This window comes from Carcharodon carcharias (genome assembly GCF_017639515.1).
Source record: "Carcharodon carcharias isolate sCarCar2 chromosome 35 unlocalized genomic scaffold, sCarCar2.pri SUPER_35_unloc_5, whole genome shotgun sequence".
In the NCBI taxonomy this organism is placed as follows: Eukaryota; Metazoa; Chordata; class Chondrichthyes; order Lamniformes; family Lamnidae; genus Carcharodon; species Carcharodon carcharias.
This window is the reverse complement of record NW_024470721.1, coordinates 1,462,098-1,481,672: the sequence shown is the minus strand read 5'-3', so window position 1 is coordinate 1,481,672 and position 19,575 is coordinate 1,462,098. Positions and strand designations below refer to the sequence as shown.

General features: G+C 58.7%; 1 protein-coding gene across 2 annotated transcripts in view; it reads right to left on the bottom strand.

The window, feature by feature from the left end:
• LOC121274257 (neural cell adhesion molecule L1-like) overlaps positions 1 to 19,575 on the bottom strand; it is a 479,567-nt gene that overhangs the window by 50,995 nt on the left and 408,997 nt on the right. For both annotated transcript variants that reach the window (XM_041181466.1, XM_041181467.1), the window contains exons 15-18: positions 17,951 to 18,148; positions 15,417 to 15,487; positions 8,887 to 9,109; positions 8,640 to 8,755 (exon numbers count right to left, since the gene is read on the bottom strand). In XM_041181466.1, coding sequence (XP_041037400.1) covers positions 8,640 to 8,755; positions 8,887 to 9,109; positions 15,417 to 15,487; positions 17,951 to 18,148 — 608 coding nt within the window. The remainder of the gene's footprint in view (positions 1 to 8,639; positions 8,756 to 8,886; positions 9,110 to 15,416; positions 15,488 to 17,950; positions 18,149 to 19,575) is intronic.

Here is a 19,575-nt window from a genome sequence, read left to right as displayed (position 1 = left end):
GAGTGGTGGAGGGGGTACAGAGTGGTGGGGGGGGTACATGTGGTGGAGGGGGTACAGAGTGGTGGAGGGGGGTACAGAGTGGTGGAGGGGGTACAGAGTGGTAGAGGGGGGGTACAGAGTGGTAGAGGGGGGTACAGACGTAGTTGGGGGGTACAGAGTGGTAGAGGGGTGTAGGTCTAGAGTAGTAGGGGGGTACAGAGTGGTAGAGGGGGTACAGAGTGGTGGGGGGACAGAGTGTTTGGGGGTACAGAGTGGTAGAGGGGGTACAGAGTGGTAGAGGGGGTACAGAGTGGTGGAGGGGTACAGAGTGGGGTGGAGGGGGTACAGAGTGGTGGAGGGGGGTACAGAGTGTGGAGGGGGTACAGAGTGGTGGGGGGTATAGAGTGGTGGAGGGGGTACAGAGGTGTGGAGGTGGGTACAGATTGGTGGGGGGTATAGAGTGGTGGAGGGGGTACAGAGTGGTGGAGGGGGTACAGAGTGGGTGGGGGGGTATAGAGTGGTGGAGGGGTACAGAGTGGTAGAGGGGGTACAGAGTGGTGGAGGGGGTACAGTGTGGTAGAGGGGGGTACAGAGTGGTGGGGGGTACAGAGTGGTGGGAGGGGGTACGAGTGGTGGGGGGGTACAGAGTGGTGGGGGGGTACAGAGTGGTGGAGGGGGTACAGAGTGGTGGGGGGTACAGAGTGGTGAAGGGGGTACAGAGTGGTAAGGGGGGGTACAGAGTGGTTGAGGGGGTACAGATTGGTGGAGGGGTACAGACGGTGGTAGAGGGGTACAGAGTGGTGAGGGGGGGTTACAGAGTGGTTGAGGGGGTACAGAGTGGTGGAGGGGGTACAGAGTGGTAGAGGGGGGACAGAGTGGTGAGGGGGTACAGAGTGGTAGAGGGGGTACAGAGTCGGTAGAGGGGGGTACAGAGTGGTGGAGGGGGGTACAGAGTGGTGGAGGGGGTACAGAGTGGTGGAGGGGGGTACAGAGGTGGTAGAGGGGTACAGAGTGGTTGAGGGGGTACAGAGTGGTAGAGGGGGGTACAGAGTGGTGAGGGGGGTACAGAGTGGTAGAGGGGGGTACAGAGTGGTAGAGGGGGGTACAGAGTGGTAGAGGGGGGTACAGAGTAGTAGGGGGGTACAGAGTGGTAGAGGGGGTACAGAGTGGTGGAGGGGGTACAGAGTGGTAGAGGGGGTACAGAGTGGTGAGGGGGTACAGAGTGGTGGAGGGGTACAGAGTGGTGGAGGGGGTACAGAGTGGAGGGGGGGTACAGAGTGGTAGAGGGGGGTACAGAGTGGTAGAGGGGGTACAGAGTGGTGGAGGGGGTACAGAGTGGTGGAGGGGGTACAGAGTGGTGGAGGGGGTACAGAGTGGTGGAGGGGGTACAGAGTGGTGGAGGGGGTACAGAGTGGTAGGGGGGGTACAGAGTGGTGGAGGGGGTACAGAGTGGTGGAGGGGGTACAGAGTGGTGGAGGGGGTACAGAGTGGTAGAGGGGGGTACAGAGTGGTAGAGGGGGTACAGAGTGGTGGAGGGGTACAGAGTGGTAGAGGGGGGTACAGAGTGGTAGAGGGGGTACAGAGTGGTGGAGGGGTACAGAGTGGTGGAGGGGGTACAGAGTGGTGAGGGGGTACAGAGTGGTGAGGGGGTACAGAGTGGTGGAGGGGTACAGAGTGGTCGAGGGGGTACAGAGTGGGAGAGGGGGGTACAGAGTGGTAGAGGGGGGTACAGAGTAGTAGAGGGGGGTACAGAGTGGTAGAGGGGGGTACAGAGTGGTAGGAGGGGGGTACAGAGTGGTGGAGGGGGTACAGAGTGGTAGAGGGGTACAGAGTGGTGAGGGGGTACAGAGTGGTGGAGGGGGGTACAGAGTGGTGAGGGGGGTACAGAGTGGTGGAGGGGGTACAGAGTGGTAGGAGGGGGGTACAGAGTGGTAAGGGGGTACAGAGTGGTGGAGGGGTACAGAGTGGTGAGGGGGTACAGAGTAGGTAGAGGGGGTACAGAGTGGTGGAGGGGGTACAGAGTGGTTGGAGGGGGGTACAGAGTGGTGAGGGGGTACAGAGTGGTGGAGGGGGGTACAGAGTAGGTAGGGGGGTACAGAGTGGTGGAGGGGGTACAGAGTGGTAGAGGGGGGTACAGAGTGGTAGAGGGGGGTACAGAGTGGTGGAGGGGTGTACAGAGTGGTGGAGGGGGTACAGAGTGGTAGAGGGGGGTACAGAGTGGTGGACGGGGTACAGAGTGGTGGAGGGGGTACAGAGTGGTAGAGGGGTGTACAGAGTGGTGGACGGGGTACAGAGTGGTGGAGGGGGTACAGAGTGGTGGAGGGGGGTACAGAGTGGTAGAGGGGGGTACAGAGTGGTAGAGGGGGGTACAGAGTGGTGGAGGGGGTACAGAGTGGTGGAGGGGGTACAGAGTGGTGGAGGGGGTACAGAGTGGTGGAGGGTGTACAGAGTGGTAGAGGGGGGTACAGAGTGGTAGAGGGGGTACAGAGTGGTGGAGGGGGTACAGAGTGGTGGAGGGGGTACAGAGTGGTAGAGGGGGGTACAGAGTGGTGGAGGGGGTACAGAGCGGTGGAGGGGGTACAGAGTGGTAGAGGGGGGTACAGAGTGGTGGAGGGTGTACAGAGTGGTAGAGGGGGGTACAGAGTGGTAGAGGGGGTACAGAGTGGTGGAGGGGGTACAGAGCGGTGGAGGGGGTACAGAGTGGTGGAGGGGGTACAGAGTGGTGGAGGGTGTACAGAGTGGTAGAGGGGGGTACAGAGTGGTAGAGGGGGTACAGAGTAGTAGGGGGGTACAGAGTGGTAGAGGGGGGTACAGAGTGGTGGGGGGTACAGAGTGGTGGAGGGGGTACAGAGTGGTGGAGGGGGTACAGAGTGGTGGAGGGGGTACAGAGTGGTAGAGGGGGGAACAGAGTGGTAGAGGGGGGTACAGAGTGGTGGAGGGGGTACAGAGTGGTAGAGGGGGTACAGAGTAGTAGGGGGGTACAGAGTGGTGGAGGGGGTACAGAGTGGTACAGGGGGGTACAGAGTGGTGGAGGGGGTACAGAGTGGTGGGGGGGTACAGAGTGGTGGGGGGGTACAGAGTGGTGGAGGGGTACAGAGTGGTGGAGGGGGTACAGAGTGGTACAGGGGGGTACAGAGTGGTAGAGGGGGTACAGAGTGGTAGAGGGGGGTACAGAGTGGTGGAGGGGGTACAGAGTGGTGGAGGGGGTACAGAGTGGTAGAGGGGGTACAGAGTGGTAGAGGGGGGTACAGAGTGGTAGAGGGGGTACAGAGTGGTAGAGGGGGGTACAGAGTGGTGGACGGGGGTACAGAGTGGTGGAGGGGGTACAGAGTGGTGGAGGGGGTACAGAGTGGTAGAGGGGGGTACAGAGTGGTAGAGGGGGTACAGAGTGGTAGAGGGGGGTACAGAGTGGTGGAGGGGGTACAGAGTGGTGGAGGGGGGTACAGAGTGGTAGAGGGGGGTACAGAGTGGTGGAGGGGGTACAGAGTGGTGGACGGGGTACAGAGTGGTGGAGGGGGTACAGAGTGGTGGAGGGGGTACAGAGTGGTAGAGGGGGTACAGAGTGGTAGAGGGGGTACAGAGTAGTGGAGGGGGTACAGAGTGGTGGAGGGGGTACAGAGTGGTGGGGGGGTACAGAGTGGTAGAGGGGGTACAGAGTGGTAGAGGGGGTACAGAGTAGTGGAGGGGGTACAGAGTGGTGGAGGGGGGTACAGAGTGGTAGAGGGGGTACAGAGTGGTAGAGGGGGTACAGAGTGGTGGACGGGGTACAGAGTGGTGGACGGGGTACAGAGTAGTAGGGGGGTACAGTGTGGTGGGGGGGTACAGTGTGGTGGGGGGGTACAGAGTGGTGGGGGGTACAGAGTGGTGGGGCGGGTACAGTGTGGTAGAGGGGGGTACAGTGTGGTGGGGGGGTACAGAGTGGTGGGGGGGTACAGAGTGGTGGGGGGTACAGTGTGGTGGGGGGGTACAGAGTGGTGGAGGGGGTACAGAGTGGTAGAGGGGGTACAGAGTGGTGAGGGGGGTACAGAGTGGTGGAGGGGGTACAGAGTGGTGGAGGGGGTACAGAGTGGTGGAGGGGGGTACAGAGTGGTGGAGGGGGTACAGAGTAGTAGGGGGGTACAGAGTGGTAGAGGGGGGTACAGAGTGGTAGAGGGGGGTACAGAGTGGTAGAGGGGGTACAGAGTGGTAGGAGGGGGTACAGAGTGGTGGAGGGGTACAGAGTGGTGAGGGGTACAGACCGTGGTGGAGGGGGTACAGAGTGGTGGAGGGGGGTACAGAGTGGTAGAGGGGGGTACAGAGTGGTGGAGGGGGGTACAGAGTGGTAGAGGGGGTACAGAGTGGTGGAGGGGGTACAGAGTGGTAGGAGGGGGGTATAGAGTGGTGGACGGGGTACAGAGTGGTAGGAGGGGGGTACAGAGTGGTAGAGGGGGGTACAGAGTGGTAGGAGGGGGGTACAGAGTGGTGGAGGGGGGTACAGAGTGGTAGAGGGGGGTACAGAGTGGTGACGGGGGTAAGAGTGGTAGAGGGGGTACAGAGTAGTAGAGGGGTACAGAGTGGTAGAGGGGGGTACAGAGTGGTGGAGGGGGTACAGAGTGGTAGAGGGGGGTACAGTGTGGTGGGGGGGTACAGAGTGGTGGGGGGGTACAGAGTGGTGGGGGGTACAGTGTGGTGGGGGGGTACAGAGTGGTGGAGGGGGTACAGAGTGGTAGAGGGGGGTACAGAGTGGTGGAGGGGGTACAGAGTGGTAGAGGGGGGTACAGAGTGGTGGAGGGGGTACAGAGTGGTGGAGGGGGTACAGACCGGTGGAGGGGGTACAGAGTGGTGGAGGGGGGTACAGAGTGGTGGAGGGGGTACAGAGTGGTGGAGGGGGTACAGAGTGGTGGAGGGGGTACAGAGTGGTAGAGGGGGGTACAGAGTGGTGGAGGGGGTACAGAGTGGTAGAGGGGGGTACAGAGTGGTGGAGGGGGTACAGAGTGGTGGACGGGGTAGAGAGTGGTGGAGGGGGTACAGAGTAGTAGAGGGGGTACAGAGTGGTAGAGGGGGGTACAGAGTGGTAGAGGGGGGTACAGAGTGGTAGAGGGGGGTACAGAGTGGTGGAGGGGGTACAGAGTAGTAGAGGGGGTACAGAGTGGTAGAGGGGGGTACAGAGTGGTAGAGGGGGGTACAGAGTGGTAGAGGGGGGTACAGAGTGGTGGAGGGGGTACAGAGTGGTAGAGGGGGTACAGAGTGGTGGACGGGGTAGAGAGTGGTATAGGGGGGTACAGAGTGGTAGAGGGGGGTACAGAGTGGTAGAGGGGGGTACAGAGTGGTGGAGGGGGTACAGAGTGGTGGAGGGGGTACAGAGTGGTGGACGGGGGTAGAGAGTGGTATAGGGGGTACAGAGTGGTAGAGGGGGGTACAGAGTGGTAGAGGGGGGTACAGAGTGGTGGAGGGGGTACAGAGTGGTGGAGGGGGTACAGAGTGGTAGAGGGGGTACAGAGTGGTAGAGGGGGGTACAGAGTGGTAGAGGGGGGTACAGAGTGGTAGAGGGGGGTACAGAGTGGTAGAGGGGGTACAGAGTAGTAGGGGGGGTACAGAGTGGTGGAGGGGGTACAGAGTGGTAGAGGGGTACAGAGTGGTGGAGGGGGTACAGACCGGTGGAGGGGGTACAGAGTGGAGGGGGTACAGAGTGGTGGAGGGGGTACAGAGTGGTAGAGGGGGTACAGAGTGGTGGGGCGGGTACAGTGTGGTAGAGGGGGGTACAGTGTGGTGGGGGGGTACAGAGTGGTGGAGGGGGTACAGTGCGGTGGGGGGTACAGTGTGGTGGGGGGGTACAGAGTGGTGGGGGGTACAGAGTGGTAGGGGGGGTACAGAGTGGTGGAGGGGGTACAGAGTGGTGGAGGGGGTACAGAGTAGTGGACGGGGTACAGAGTGGTGGAGGGGGTACAGAGTGGTAGAGGGGGGTACAGAGTGGTAGAGGGGGGTACAGAGTGGTAGGGGGGTACAGAGTGGTGGAGGGGGTACAGAGTGGTAGAGGGGGGTACAGAGTGGTGGAGGGGGTACAGAGTAGTAGAGGGGGTACAGAGTGGTAGAGGGGGTACAGAGTGGTAGGGGGGTACAGAGTGGTGGAGGGGGTACAGAGTGGTGGAGGGGGTACAGAGTGGTAGGGGGGTACAGAGTGGTAGAGGGGGGTACAGAGTGGTAGGGGGGTACAGAGTGGTGGAGGGGGTACAGAGTGGTAGGGGGGTACAGAGTGGTAGAGGGGGGTACAGAGTGGTAGGGGGGTACAGAGTGGTGGAGGGGGTACAGAGTGGTAGAGGGGGTACAGAGTGGTAGAGGGGGTACAGAGTGGTAGGGGGGTACAGAGTGGTGGAGGGGGTACAGAGTGGTAGAGGGGGGTACAGAGTGGTGGAGGGGGTACAGAGTGGTGGACGGGGTAGAGAGTGGTAGAGGGGGGTACAGAGTGGTGGAGGGGGGTACAGAGTGGTAGAGGGGGTACAGAGTGGTAGAGGGGGGTACAGAGTGGTGGGGGGGTACAGAGTGGTAGAGGGGGTACAGAGTGGTAGAGGGGGGTACAGAGTGGTGGGGGGGGTACAGAGTGGTAGAGGGGGTACAGAGTGGTAGAGGGGGTACAGAGTGGTGGGGGGGTACAGAGTGGTAGAGGGGGTACAGAGTGGTAGAGGGGGTACAGAGTGGTAGAGGGGGTACAGAGTGGTGGGGGGGTACAGAGTGGTAGAGGGGGTACAGAGTGGTAGAGGGGGTACAGAGTGGTGGACGGGGGTACAGAGTGGTAGGAGGGGGGTACAGAGTGGTGGAGGGGGTACAGAGTGGTAGAGGGGGGTACAGAGTGGTGGGGGGTACAGAGTGGTGGAGGGGGTACAGAGTGGTAGAGGGGGTACAGAGTGGTGGGGGGGTACAGAGTGGTAGAGGGGGTACAGAGTGGTAGAGGGGGGTACAGAGTGGTAGAGGGGGTACAGAGTGGTGGAGGGGGTACAGAGTGGTGGAGGGGGTACAGAGTGGTAGGAGGGGGTACAGAGTGGTGAGGGGGGTACAGAGTGGTGGAGGGGGTACAGAGTGGTGGAGGGGGTACAGAGTGGTAGAGGGGGGTACAGAGTGGTGGAGGGGGTACAGAGTGGTGGAGGGGGTACAGAGTGGTAGAGGGGGGTACAGAGTGGTGGAGGGGGTACAGAGTGGTGGAGGGGGTACAGAGTGGTAGAGGGGGGTACAGAGTGGTGGAGGGGGTACAGACTGGTGGAGGGGGTACAGAGTGGTGGAGGGGGTACAGAGTGGTGGGGGGTACAGAGTGGTGGGGCGGGTATAGAGCAGTGGGGGGGGGGTACAGAGTGGTGGGGGGGTACAGAGTGGTAGAGGGGGGTACAGAGTGGTAGAGGGGGTACAGAGTGGTAGAGGGGGTACAGAGTGGTAGAGGGGGTACAGAGTGGTAGAGGGGGTACAGAGTGGTGGAGGGGGTACAGAGTGGTGGAGGGGGTACAGAGTGGTGGAGGGGGTACAGAGTGGTGGGGGGTACAGAGTGGTGGAGGGTGTACAGAGTGGTACAGGGGGGTACAGAGTGGTGGAGGGGGTACAGAGTGGTACAGGGGGGTACAGAGTGGTGGAGGGGGTACAGTGTGGTGGAGGGGGTACAGTGTGGTAGAGGGGGGTACAGAGTGGTGGAGGGGGTACAGAGTGGTGGGGGTGTACAGAGTGGTGGGGGGTACAGAGTGGTACAGGGGGGTACAGAGTGGTAGAGGGGGGTACAGAGTGGTGGAGGGGGTACAGAGTGGTACAGGGGGGTACAGAGTGGTGGAGGGGGTACAGAGTGGTGGACGGGGTACAGAGTAGTAGGGGGGTACAGAGTGGTGGAGGGGGTACAGAGTGGTGGAGGGGGTACAGAGTGGTGGAGGGGGTACAGAGTGGTAGAGGGGGGTACAGAGTGGTAGAGGGGGTACAGAGTGGTGGACGGGGTACAGAGTAGTAGGTGGGTACAGAGTGGTGGAGGGGGTACAGAGTGGTGGAGGGGGTACAGAGTGGTGGAGGGGGTACAGAGTGGTAGAGGGGTGTACAGAGTGGTGGAGGGGGTACAGAGTGGTGGACGGGGTACAGAGTAGTAGGGGGGTACAGAGTGGTGGAGGGGGTACAGAGTGGTACAGGGGGGTACAGAGTGGTGGAGGGGGTACAGAGTGGTGGGGGGGTACAGTGTGGTGGGGGGGTACAGAGTGGTGGGGGGTACAGAGTGGTGGGGCGGGTATAGAGCAGTGGGGGGGGGGGTACAGAGTGGTGGAGGGGGTACAGAGTGGTGGACGGGGTACAGAGTGGTGGACGGGGTACAGAGTGGTGGAGGGGGTACAGAGTGGTGGAGGGGGTACAGAGTGGTAGAGGGGGTACAGAGTGGTGGGGGGGTACAGACCGGTGGAGGGGGTACAGAGTGGTGGAGGGGGTACAGAGCGGTGGAGGGGGTACAGAGTGGTAGAGGGGGTACAGACCGGTGGAGGGGGTACAGAGTGGTGGAGGGGGTACAGAGCGGTGGAGGGGGTACAGAGCGGTGGAGGGGGTACAGAGTGGTGGAGGGGGTACAGAGTGGTGGAGGGGGTACAGAGTGGTGGAGGGGGTACAGAGTTGGGTGGGGGAGGGAGTCGTGCGGTGGGGCTGCTGAGCTGTACAGTGTTGGTGGTGATACCTACGTTGTACCCTCTCAGGTGCCCCCGGAGTGACTGGTCAGAGACAGGGGTCCACGTTACTCTGACCGATGTACTGTTGGTGTTGACCACGCTGACAATCTCTGGGCTGGACAAGGGGTCTGGAAAGACAGCATATTTTAACAAGTGAGTCGGACTGTGAGCAGCCAAAGGTTCGTATCCTCTGACCCCCTCCCCTCTCCCTCGCTCCCAAAGACACCACTCCCTCCCGCTGAGGCCCTCTCTCACTCACAGTCTTCTCCTGAGTAACCGATGACCGTCTTGGGTTCTGGACCTGAACCTTCTTGGTTAAAGGCTTGGACCTGGATTTCGTAGGGTACAAAGGTGGGGGTAGAGTTGACGAGATAAGGAGAGCTCTGCACCACCAGTTCCTTCCACTCACTCCTGTCGCTCTGTCGCCTCCACTTCACAACGTACTGGAGGTTGGGGCCATTCCAGTCCAGTGGTTTCAGGACCTAGAACACACACACACAACAGCCCAAGAGTTTTAATGTAGATTAAACACCCTCACCGACAGTTTTATACTCAGTTTAGGTGATGCTCTCACCTCCGAGTCACGTGACCATGGGTATGAGCCCCACTCCAGAGACACAAGCCCCACGATCGAAAACGAAACACACTGAGGGAGCGCCGCACTGTCGGAGGGTCAGTGCTGAGGGAGTGCTGCACTGTCGGACGGTCAGTGCTGAGGGAGCGCTGCACTGTTGGAGGGTCATGGTTGAGGGAGCGCCGCACTGTGAGAGGGTCAGTGCTGAGGGAGTGCCGCACTGTGGGAGGGTCAGTGCTGAGGGAGCGCCGCACTGTCGGAGGGTCAGTGCCGAGGGAGTGCCGCACTGTTGGAGGGTCAGTGCCGAGGGAGCGCCGCACTGTCGGAGGGTCAGTGCCGAGGGAGCGCCGCACTGTGGGAGGGTCAGTGCTGAGGGTGAGCCGCACTGTCGGAGGGTCAGTACTGAGGGAGCGCCGCACTGTCGGAGGGTCAGTGCCGAGGGAGCGCCGCACTGTCGGAGGGTCAGTGCCGAGGGAGCGCCGCACTGTGGGAGGGTCAGTGCTGAGGGAGTGCCGCACTGTCGGAGGGTCAGCGCTGAGGGTGTGCCGCACTGTCAGAGGGTCAGTGCTGAGGGAGCGCCGCACTGTCGGAGGGTCAGCGCTGAGGGAGTGCCGCACTGTCAGAGGGTCAGTGCTGAGGGAGCGCCGCACTGTCGGAGGGTCAGTGCTGAGGGAGCGCCGCACTGTCGGAGGGTCAGTACTGAGGGAGCACCGCACTGTCGGAGGGTCAGTGCTGAGGGAGTGAGTGTAAACGGTCCCACGGACACTACTGGAAGAAGGGCTGGGGTGGGGGGTGGGGAGGAGAGTTATCCCCGGTGTCTTGGGGCCAATTTTTATCCCTCAACCAACATCATTCGAAGTTTCTGATGGAGGGAGCTTCCTGTATGCAAATTGACTGCCATGAATGCCCCATTGCAAGAGCGAGTACACTGCACAGCCCAGGGACTGGGTAAGGAGGTGAGGGGGGAAACGACCAACAAGGGGTGCCCCAGGCAGCGTGGGCAGAAAGGTAACCGATAGGGTGGCAAACCCAGCTACTTTGATGGATCGATGAGCAGCGGCTAGTTTGATGATTAACAACCCCCAGTGTCCCTCAAACATTCTTCTTCCTGAAGTGGTGATCTATTAAATCTTTAGCCTCACTGCTGCCCCACACCATTGCTCTGGAGGGTTTGCATGAATTATTCATTCCGCGGCTCTCTTTCTCTCTCCACCCTGCATGTTAAGCTCACTGCTGCTTCACCCAATCGTTGGATGCAGTTTAAACAATCAATGCTGGTCAGCCACAGACCACAGGCTTTCACCACACTCCCCCTCCCACGCACACAGCTTAATAATGTGGTGGTGAAGCCATAAGCAATAATGAATGTATCTCAGTATTAATCATGCTGCTGGATAGATGATTAGAACTTATTGATTTAACTTTTAAATCCGCTCGCTCTTTGCGAGCTTCGGCTGATCCCAAACTGCGGCTCGGGTCTTAAAACCTGGACAGAATCTCACCTCCTCCCACCCCCACCCCGTTCACTCATCAGCACCGGCACTTTGACTTTCACATTAGAGTTCTCATTTATAAGTAAATACCTTCATAGTCCTCATCTCCATTCCCTTCATATCTCTGTAACCTCCTCCAGCCCCTACACTCCACCCTATCTCTGTAACCTCCTCCAGCCCCACACCCCTCCCTATCTCTGTAACCTCCTCCAGCCCCTACAACCCTCCCTATCTCTGTAACCTCCTCCAGCCCCCTACACCCCTCCCTATGTCTGTAACCTCCTCCAGCCCGTACAACCCTCCCTATCTCTGTAACCTCCTCCAGCCCCCTACACCCCTCCCTATGTCTGTAACCTCCTCCAGCCCCTACAACCCTCGCTATCTCTGTAACCGCCTCCAGCCCCTACACCCCTCCCTATCTCTGTAACCTCCTCCAGCCCCTACAACCCTCCCTATCTCTGTAACCTCCTCCAGCCCCAACACCCTCCCTATCTCTGTAACCTCCTCCAGCCCCTACAACCCTCCCTATCTCTGTAACCTCCTCCAGCCCCTACACCCCTCCCTATCTCTGTAACCTCCTCCAGCCCCTACAACCCTCCCTATCTCTGTAACCTCCTCCAGCCCCTACAACCCTCCCTATCTCTGTAAACTCCTCCAGCCCCTACAACCCTCCCTATCTCTGTAACCTCCTCCAGCCCCTACACACCTCCCTATCTCTGTAACCTCCTCCAGCCCCTACAACCCTCCCTATCTCTGTAACCTCCTCCAGCCTCTACAACGCTCCCTATCTCTGTAACCTCCTCCAACCCCTACACCCCTCCCTATTTCTGTAACCTCCTCCAGCCCCTACACCCCTCCCTATCTCTGTAACCTCCTCCAGCCCCTACAACCCTCCCTATCTCTGTAACCTCCTCCAGCCCCCTACACCCCTCCCTATGTCTGTAACCTCCTCCAGCCCCTACAACCCTCGCTATCTCTGTAACTTCCTCCAGCCCCTACACCCCTCCCTATCTCTGTAACCTCCTCCAGCCCCTACAACCCTCCCTATCTCTGTAACCTCCTCCAGCCCCTACACCCTCCCTATCTCTGTAACCTCCTTCAGCCCCTACACCACTCCCTATCTCTGTAACCTCCTCCAGTCCCTACAACCCTCCCTATCTCTGTAACCTCCTCCAGCCCTTACACACCTCCCTATCTCTGTAAACTCCTCCAGCCCCTACAATTCTCCCTATCTCTGTAACCTCCTCCAGCCCCTACAACCCTCCCTATGTCTGTAAACTCCTCCAGCCCCTACAACCCTCCCTATCTCTGTAACCTCCTCCAGCCCCCTACACCCCTCCCTATGTCTGTAACCTCCTCCAGCCCCTACAACCCTCGCTATCTCTGTAACCTCCTCCAGCCCCTACACCCCTCCCTATCTCTGTTACCACCTCCAGCCCCTACAACCCTCCCTATCTCTGTAACCTCCTCCAGCCCCTACACCCTCCCTATCTCTGTAACCTCCTCCAGCCCCTACAACCCTCCCTATCTCTGTAACCTCCTCCAGTCCCTACAACCCTCCCTATCTCTGTAACCTCCTCCAGCCCTTACACACCTCCCTATCTCTGTAACCTCCTCCAGCCCCTACAACTCTCCCTATCTCTGTAACCTCCTCCAGCCCCTACAACCCTCCCTATGTCTGTAAACTCCTCCAGCCCCTACAACCCTCCCTATCTCTGTAACCTCCTTCAGCCCCTACAACCCTCCCTATCTCTGTAACCTCCTCCAGCACCTACAACCCTCCCTATCTCTGTAACCTCCTCCAGCCCCTACACCTCTCCCTATCTCTGTAACCTCCTCCAGCCCCTACAACCCTCCCTATCTGTGTAAACTCCTCCAGCCCCTACAACCCTCCCTATCTCTGTAACCTCCTCCAGCCCCTACAACCCTCCCTATGTCTGTAACCTCCTCCAGCCCCTACACCCCTCCCTATCTCTGTAACCTCCTCCAGCCCCTACATCGCTCCCTATCTCTGTAAACTCCTCCAGCCCCTACAACCCTCCCTATCTCTGTAACCTCCTCCAGCCCCTACAACCCTCCCTATCTCTGTAACCTCCTCCAGCCCCTACAACGCTCCCTATCTCTGTAACCTCCTCCAACCCCTACACCCCTCCCTATTTCTGTAACCTCCTCCAGCCCTTACACCCCTCCCTATCTCTGTAACCTCCTCCAGCCCCTACAACCCTCCCTATCTCTGTAACCTCCTCCAGCCCCCTACACCCCTCCCTATGTCTGTAACCTCCTCCAGCCCCTACAACCCTCGCTATCTCTGTAACCTCCTCCAGCCCCTACACCCCTCCCTATCTCTGTAACCTCCTCCAGCCCCTACAACCCTCCCTATCTCTGTAACCTCCTCCAGCCCCTACAACCCTCCCTATCTCTGTAAACTCCTCCAGCCCCTACAACCCTCCCTATCTCTGTAACCTCCTCCAGCCCCTACACCCCTCCCTATCTCTGTAACCTCCTCCAGCCCCTACAACCCTCCCTATCTCTGTAACCTCCTCCAGCCCCTACAACGCTCCCTATCTCTGTAACCTCCTCCAACCCCTACACCCCTCCCTATTTCTGTAACCTCCTCCAGCCCCTACACCCCTCCCTATCTCTGTAACCTCCTCCAGCCCCTACAACCCTCCCTATCTTTGTAACCTCCTCCAGCCCCCTACACCCCTCCCTATGTCTGTAACCTCCTCCAGCCCCTACAACCCTCGCTATCTCTGTAACCTCCTCCAGCCCCTACACCCCTCCCTATCTCTGTAACCTCCTCCAGCCCCTACAACCCTCCCTATCTCTGTAACCTCCTCCAGCCCCTACACCCTCCCTATCTCTGTAACCTCCTCCAGCCCCTACACCACTCCCTATCTCTGTAACCTCCTCCAGTCCCTACAACCCTCCCTATCTCTGTAACCTCCTCCAGACCTTACACACCTCCCTATCTCTGTAAACTCCTCCAGCCCCTACAACCCTCCCTATCTCTGTAACCTCCTCCAGCCCCTACAACCCTCCCTATGTCTGTAAACTCCTCCAGCCCCTACAACCCTCCCTATCTCTGTAACCTCCTCCAGCCCCTACAACCCTCCCTATCTCTGTAAACTCCTCCAGCCCCTACAACCCTCCCTATCTCTGTAAACTCCTCAGCCCCTACAACCCTCCCTATCTCTGTAACATCCTCCAGCCCCTACAACCCTCCCTATCTCTGTAACCTCCTCCAGCCCCTACAACCCTCCCTATCTCTGTAAACTCCTCCAGCCCCTACACCCCTCCATATCTCTGTAACCTCCTCCAGCCCCTACAACACTCCCTATCTCTGTAACCTCCTCCAGCCCCCTACACCCCTCCCTATGTCTGTAACCTCCTCCAGCCCCTACAACCCTCGCTATCTCTGTAACCTCCTCCAGCCCCTACACCCCTCCCTATCTCTGTTACCACCTCCAGCCCCACAACCCTCCCTATCTCTGTAACCTCCTCCAGCCCCTACACCCTCCCTATCTCTGTAACCTCCTCCAGCCCCTACAACCCTCCCTATCTCTGTAACCTCCTCCAGTCCCTACAACCCTCCCTATCTCTGTAACCTCCTCCAGCCCTTACACACCTCCCTATCTCTGTAACCTCCTCCAGCCCCTACAACTCTCCCTATCTCTGTAACCTCCTCCAGCCCCTACAACCCTCCCTATGTCTGTAAACTCCTCCAGCCCCTACAACCTCCCTATCTCTGTAACCTCCTCCAGCCCCTACAACCCTCCCTATCTCTGTAACCTCCTCCAGCACCTACAACCCTCCCTATCTCTGTAACCTCCTCCAGCCCCTACACCTCTCCCTATCTCTGTAACCTCCTCCAGCCCCTACAACCCTCCCTATCTCTGTAACCTCCTCCAGCCCCTACAACCCTCCCTATCTCTGTAACCTCCTCCAGCCCCTACATCCCTCCCTATCTCTGTAACCTCCTCCAGCCCCTACATCGCTCCCTATCTCTGTAAACTCCTCCAGCCCCTACAACCCTCCCTATCACCTGTAACATCCTCCAGCCCCTACAACCCTCCCTATCTCTGTAACCTCCTCCAGCCCCTACAACCCTCCCTATCTCTGTAACCTCCTCCAGCCCCTACAATCCTCCCTATCTCTGTAAACTCCTCCAGCCCCAACACCCCTCCCTATCTCTGTAACCTCCTCCAGCCCCTACACCCCTCCCTATCTCTGTAACCTCCTCCAGCCCCTACAACCCTCCCTATCTCTGTAACCTCCTCCAGCCCCTACAACCCTCCCTATCTCTGTAACCTCCTCCAGCCCCAGTTACAGAGATAGGGAGGGTTGCAAGGCCATGGAGAGATCGGAACCTGAGGGTGAGAGTTTTCAAATGGTGCCTTTCACACACACAAGCATCCCCGGCGCTACACAACGCAGGAAAAGATCAAGTTTAGCGCGAGCATCGGGTGGAAGGGGCGGAGTTGGGGCTGACCAAAGGGTCAGCAGGAAGATGGGAGTGGTCTTGGGGAAGGGTCTGGGGATGGAATGGCTGTGGACTGTGCGGCTGTCCGGACAATTCAAACTCCGGCCTCGTCACTAAATCCCCCCCCCACCCCACCACCCTCCATCAGGGGGGCAAAGCCTGTACCAGGGGTTTAGGGGGAGGAGTGGGGGAGGGGGAGGGTTGCTATCGAAATGCAGGGGTGAGGTTGTTGTGTCTACCTGCCACGAGATGACCATATTGTTGGGCTGCGATCCTTCACCTTTCACTCCTCTTGGGTTCTTCTCTGGGGCTGGGGGCAGGAAATAAAACATTAATAAGCGGTTAGCGGGGAACTGGACGGCGACCAGCTCGGTTCGTGGATTTCTGTCCACGGGTCCCGGTGAGCTGACCCACTTCCCGCCGACTCCCCCCCACCCCCACCCCCCTCCCCACCTCTCTCTCTCGTCCGGCGCTCTGTCACTGCAATGCCCTCCGCACTCCACCCACCCACCGAAGGAACTGAACCATTGGCACCGGGGACCTGGTGCGTTCACACACCCCTTCCTGCACTCCAGGATGTGGATCGGCCCCAGTCCCGGAGCTCCCATCAGGTCGCCCACCTTGCAGGACGCAAGAGACAGGAGCCCGAGGAGGCCATTCGGCCCATCGAGACCTTCCTCCACCATTCAGCGCCAATGTGGCTGAACTTGGGGCTTCCGCCTCCGCTTTCCCACCCGCTCCCCCACCACCCCTCGATTCACAGATCAAAACTCTGTCTGTCCCGGCCTTAAACCTCTTCAACGATGGAGCGTCCACAACCCTCTGGGGGAGAGAATCCCAGAGACCCACAACCCTCTGGGGGAGAGAATCCCAGAGATCCACAACCCTCTGGGGGAGAGAATCCCAGAGATCCACAACCCTCTGGGGGAGAGAATCCCAGAGATCCACAACCCTCTGGGGGAGAGAATCCCAGAGACCCACAACCCTCTGGGGGAGAGAATCCCAGAGATCCACAGCCTCTGGGGGAGAGAATCCCAGAGATCCACAACCCTCTGGGGGAGAGAATCCCACAACCCTCTGGGGGAGAGAATCCCAGAGATCCTCAACCCTCTGGGGGAGAGAATCCCAGAGATCCACAGCCTCTGGGGGAGAGAATCCCAGAGATCCACAACCCTCTGGGGCAGAGAATCCCAGAGATCCACAGTCTCTCTGGGAGAGAGAATCCCAGAGATCCACAACCCTCTGGGGGAGAGAATCCCAGAGATCCACAACCCTCTGGGGGAGAGAATCCCAGAGACCCACAACCCTCTGGGGGAGAGAATCCCAGAGACCCACAACCCTCTGGGGGAGAGAATCCCAGAGATCCACAGCCTCTGGGGGAGAGAATCCCAGAGATCCACAACCCTCTGGGGGAGAGAATCCCAGAGATCCACAGCCTCTGGGGGAGAGAATCCCAGAGATCCACAACCCTCTGGGGCAGAGAATCCCAGAGACCCACAACCCTCTGGGGGAGAGAATCCCAGAGATCCACAACCCTCTGGGGGAGAGAATCCCAGAGACCCACAACCCTCTGGGGGAGAGAATCCCAGAGATCCACAACCCTCTGGGGGAGAGAATCCCAGAGATCCACAGCCTCTGGGGGAGAGAATCCCAGAGATCCACAGCCTCTGGGGGAGAGAATCCCAGAGATCCACAACCCTCTGGGGGAGAGAATCCCAGAGATCCACAGCCTCTGGGGGAGAGAATCCCAGAGATCCACAGCCTCTGGGGGAGAGAATCCCAGAGATCCACAACCCTCTGGGGCAGAGAATCCCAGAGATCCACAACCCTCTGGGGGAGAGAATCCCAGAGATCCTCAACCCTCTGGGGGAGAGAATCCCAGAGATCCTCAACCCTCTGGGGGAGAGAATCCCAGAGATCCACAACCCTCTGGGGGAGAGAATCCCAGAGATCCACAACCCTCTGGGGGAGAGAATCCCAGAGATCCACAACCCTCTGGGGGAGAGAATCCCAAAATAAGGGGCCGGCCAGTTAGGACTGAGATGAGGAGGAATTTCTTCACTCAAGAGGGTTGGTGAATCTTTGGGATTCTCTACCCCAGAGGCTGTGGAGAGTCAGTCACCGAGTTATGTTCAAGACAGAGGTCAGTAGATTTCTAGCGAGGAAAGATATCGAGGGGGTAGTGAGGGGAGAAGGGCGTAGCGGTCGATAATCAGCCATAGTGACATAGAATTGCGGAGTAGGCTTGAAGGGCTGAATGGCCTGCTCCTGTTTCTTATATTCAATGCAAGTGTGTCCTTGTGTAAATGTGGATACCAAAACTGCACACAATATTCCGGATGGGGTCTGAACAAAACCCTGGACAACTGGAGCGAGGCTTCGTTATTCCAATGTACTCCAATGCTCTGGCAACAAAGGCCAATGCCCCATGGGCTTTCTAATGGCTTGCTGCCACTCCATGCCAACGTTTTGTGCTTAACCTGTCGGTGTCTCGTCAGAGACTGCCCGTGTGCTCATCACAATGATCCCCTTCCAATCGCCTAGTGTAACAGAGCTGTGAAGCTCGGCCTTCAAAGTACAGAAGCTCAAAGCCTGGCGGGCACTAGGTCGATAGGTGGGACACTTGAACCATTGTCCACCAGTCCTCTTGCGAGCTGGAGGCCCCTGTGACAGGCGCCGCGCGCCTGAACTCCCCACTCTGTCACCACGCAGGGGGCCCTACACTGGCCTGACCCTGGACCAACGCCGGTCGCTCTACCTCCGAGTGACCTACCTGCCGATGGGGTCACAAAGTGCTTGGTGGCCAGGCTGGGGAGACTGTGCCCCAGCTGGTTGACGGAAATGACCCGGAAACTGTAGCTGACGTAGGGCGAGAGCTGCAACGCGACCAGCTGCTGGTCACCAGGGACCCGTCGCATCACGTGCCAGGTCCCAGGGTCGAATATGTTCTCCTCAAACTCGATGATGGACTCTAAACCAGGGCACAAGAGACACAGTGAACCAAGCCACTTAACCGCAGGTAAACAGCAACAGGAAGCAGCCCCTGATTCCCCCACACTCCCCATTTGCACAGACAGCTCCCAGCTCTGTGTAAGTACGTGTGAGTTGTGTGTCTCAGTATGTGGTTTCTGTGTTTGTGTCTGTATATGTGTGTGTCTGTGTGTGTATGTGTGTGTGTCTGTGTGCGTGTGTGTGTCTGTGTGCGTGTGTGTGTGTGTGTGTGTGTGTGTGTGTCTGTGTGTGTATGTGTGTGTGTCTGTGTGCGTGTGTGTGTCTGTGTGCGTGTGTGTGTATTTGTGTGTGTGTGTCTGTGTGTGAGTGTGTGTGTGTGTGTGTGAGAGTTTTATTTGTTCACGGGATGTGGGTGTCGCTGGCCGGGCCCAGCATTTATTGCCCATCCCTAATTGCCCCCCCTGAGAAGGTGGGGGGTGAGCTGCGTTCTTGAGCCGCTGCAGTCCGTGTGGTGTAGGTACACCCACCGCGCTGTTAGGGAGGGAGTTCCAGGATTTTGACCTAGCGACAGTGAAGGAACGGCCGATATATTTCCAAGTCGGGATGGTGAGGGGCTCGGAGGAGAACTTGCAGGTGGTGGTGTTCCCCATGTGTCTGCTGCCCTTGTCCTTCTAGATAGTAGAGGTGGTGGGTTTGGGCGGCGCTGTCAAAGGAGCCTTGGCGAGTTGCTGCAGTGCATCTTGTAGATGGTACACACACTGCTGCCCCTGTGTGCCGGTGGTGGAGGGAGTGAACGTTTGTGGATGTGGTGCCCATCAAGCGGGGCTGCTTTGTCCTGGACGGTGTCCAGCTTCTTGAGTGTTGTGGAAGCTGCACTCATCCAGGCAAGTGGGGATCACACTCCTGACTTGTGCCTTGTAGATGGTGGACAGTCTTTGGGGAGTCAGGAGGTGAGTTACTCTCCCCACTATTCCTAGTCTCTGATCTACATAGACACAAACACAGAAAGCACACACACACACACAGCCGTACATACCATTAATGGCACTCGGATCACTCCTGCTGGACCTGTTCTCAATGGGATCACTCCTGCTGGACCTGTCCTCAATGGGATCACTCCTGCTGGACCTGTCCTCAATGGGATCACTCCTGCTGGACCTGTCCTCAATGGGATCACTCCTGCTGGACCTGTCCTCAATGGGATCACTCATGCTGGACTAGTCCTCAATGGGATCATTCCTGCTGGACCTGCCCTCAATGGGATCACTCCTGCTGGACCTGTCCTCAATGGGATCCTTCCTGCTGGACCTGTCCTCAATGGGATCACTCCTGCTGGACCTGCCCTCAATGGGATCCTTCCTGCTGGACCTGCCCTCAATGGGATCATTCCCACTGGACCTGCCCTCAATGGGATCATTCCCACTGGACCTGCCCACAATGGGATCA